Genomic DNA, 2,701 nt, shown 5'->3' on the forward strand with positions numbered 1-2,701 from the left:
ACTTATACTATATACCTTCACATGACTGAGCACTTTTATAGTGTTCATATATATTTTTGTTGTCAGTATTGAAACATTTTTGTGGCGTCAAGTCAGCTCTCACGTGCTTAGAATGTGAAAATGTAGAAAAAAATCACTATTAAAACATTCTAGTTGATAACTTATTGATGAAGTTCTTGGTCTTGCAGCTTCATAGTCTAAATTGCTTAACCATTGGGTACAAACTAAGACCTATGAAAAAGTTATTACCATCTTGGCTCCAAGACCAATGCATTTTGTACTTCATGTACTTAGGAATGAATATAAAAAGTCCTAATTTTTTATTGTCTTGATGCTTGACTTAATAGTAGATTGCATTAACCGGAAATGGAAAGTATTTGTGTATATATGGGAAGGGTATGAATTGAAAAAATCGTATCAGTTTTTGTAGTTGGGGATAACTAGGCTGTGGAAAACTTGGCAATGATGAAGATTTTGATATTGTTGTGTGCATTAGCATCTATTATTGTAAGAGCAGTCCTAGTTCATGGATGGAGTACAGGGCATGCTACATTTTATGGTGGGAGTGATGCCTCTGGAACCATGGGTGAGTCTCACTTTGCTGATCTTCTATGTTCTATTGAAAATGTATTCCACTGGTTTGTCATTTTTATCGCTATAGTAAGTTTTTTAAATTAGTTTTTGGTATTCAGATTCTATGATGTATCATTATGAATTGAATCAACGTGTCTGAAATATATTCTATGATCTATCATTTTGGATTCAGGATGATGGATCATAGAGTATGAATCTAAAATGTTGATTCAAAAATATGTATATGACTTAATTTTAAAGTACTTTAGTATTATCTATTATAGTGATGATAGATCACTGAGTGTGATACAATTTATTCTGAAACATTTTGATATCCTATACTATTTAAAAGATTATTTAGTGTAATCTGAAAAGTTACAGATTCACACTCCAAAACTCATCCTAAATCAAATCAACATTTAGACTTACACTCTATGATCTATCATCCTGGATTGAGGATATAGACAATAATGTCAATTCTTTAAAACCATCTCACACACAATTAAATCCAATAACATTTTAGTGTCGTCTATTGTTTTGATTATAAATTAGTGAGTGTGATTCAGACTGTTGATCCAAAAAAAACTTGTACACAATTTAATGTACAATTGACCATTATCTATGAGAATTTGTTATCTTTGATTTTTTCCCCTTGTTACTGAAAAAGTATAACTTATTGGATCATTTATGGACACTTGGATATTTCCTATGTTTCTTGTTTGTGAGAATTTTTTTTTGACTGTAAGAAGACTGAATCCTTGATGTTGTTACAGGTGGTGCTTGTGGGTATGGTGATTTGTACACTGCTGGATATGGGACAAACACTGCAGCTCTAAGCAGTGCTCTCTTTAACAATGGAGCTTTATGTGGAGCTTGCTACCTAATAATCTGTGATATTAAAAAGGATCCTCAGTGGTGTCTCCGTGGCACATCCATCACAATCACTGCCACTAATTTTTGCCCACCTAATAGTGCCCTGCCAAATGACAATGGAGGATGGTGCAATTTGCCTCTCCAGCATTTTGACATGGCACAGCCTGCCTTCCAGCAGATTGCTAAATACAGCGGCGGAATTGTACCAGTTGTTTTTAAAAGGTTGGTCAATTTTCTTCTTGTGTGCACAAAATTACATTACTCATTTGATGTAAGAAATTGGGGATCTGAGTATGTTGGATTTAATATATTTCAGGGTTCGTTGCAAGAAGACTGGGGGAATACGTTTTGGAGTAAATGGGAGAGACTATTTTGAGCTAGTGCTGATAACCAATGTTGGAGGAAGAGGAGATATTACTGCAGCATGGATAAAAGGATCAAACACTGGATGGCAACAAATGAGCAGAAATTGGGGAGCAAATTGGCAGAGCAATTCATATTTGACCGGGCAGAGTTTGTCATTTAGAGTGAAGGATAGCAAGGGCAGAATTCTCACCATGAACAACGTGGCTCCTTCCAATTGGAGATTCGGCCAAACATTTGCTTCCTCTCTGAATTTCAGATAAATACTAACCAATTCTGGATTTTCTTTGTGGCGATTGCTACCGTACTTGTGTTCTTAAAGAGAATTAGAAGCTTGCACCAAACAAAGTGGCTATTTGTTTCCACTATAATGTCCTACTAATTAGCCCATTAAAGGAATTGGTTCCACCAAAAGCCTTAGTGGAGCTGTAAAACTAACCTCCCAGCTCATGTTCTGAGTGGGACTGCAATAATGATCTTACTAACTAGCCCATTAAAGGAATTGGTTCAGCTGGTATCCGTATTGGGAATGGAATAGCTTGTAACTAAGTAAACCGTTAAAGGAATTAGTTCAGCTGAAATTCCCATTGGCACTGCAATTGTTATTAGTTGCAAATGTACAATTCTTCCCAATCTTACCCTCTATGTTGTGTTGGTGGCTCTACTTGAGGATAACTAAATCCTTACACAAAGGTCCAGAATGTATTCCTTTGTACTGATAATAAAGAGCTTATTCTAGTAGCCATAAAGGTATCGAATCCATGATCTACCAAGATTTTAGATTCAGTTTTTGAACATCTCTGAGTTTTTGGGATCCTGATTCATTTGTCTTTTCTGGAAAGTTTATCAGATTTTATAATTTAATATTCTTAACCAATGATTGGTGAACTCT

At 35.2% G+C, this 2,701-nt stretch overlaps 1 protein-coding gene across 1 annotated transcript; it reads left to right on the forward strand.

Annotated features, from left to right (window-relative positions):
- Positions 1-462: 462 nt before the first annotated feature.
- LOC149560059 (putative expansin-A17) lies at positions 463-2,072 on the forward strand. Its single transcript, XM_089823531.1, has 3 exons — positions 463-586; positions 1,347-1,668; positions 1,763-2,072. Exons 1-3 carry the CDS (start codon positions 463-465, stop codon positions 2,070-2,072), a joined length of 756 nt encoding a protein of 251 aa, XP_089679657.1.
- The last annotated feature ends 629 nt before the right edge of the window (positions 2,073-2,701 follow it).

This window comes from Cupressus sempervirens, chromosome 4, assembly GCF_028749045.1.
Source record: "Cupressus sempervirens isolate cs-2001-9-10 chromosome 4, ASM2874904v1, whole genome shotgun sequence".
Taxonomy (NCBI): Eukaryota; Viridiplantae; Streptophyta; class Pinopsida; order Cupressales; family Cupressaceae; genus Cupressus; species Cupressus sempervirens.

Coding starts and splice junctions, on each gene's coding strand:
- LOC149560059 (XM_089823531.1), top strand. CDS start 463: ATGATGAAGATTTTGATATTGTTGTGTGCATTAGCATCTATTATTGTA. Junction 587..1,346: donor TGATGCCTCTGGAACCATGG/GTGAGTCTCACT, acceptor ATGTTGTTACAG/GTGGTGCTTGTGGGTATGGT. Junction 1,669..1,762: donor GTACCAGTTGTTTTTAAAAG/GTTGGTCAATTT, acceptor AATATATTTCAG/GGTTCGTTGCAAGAAGACTG.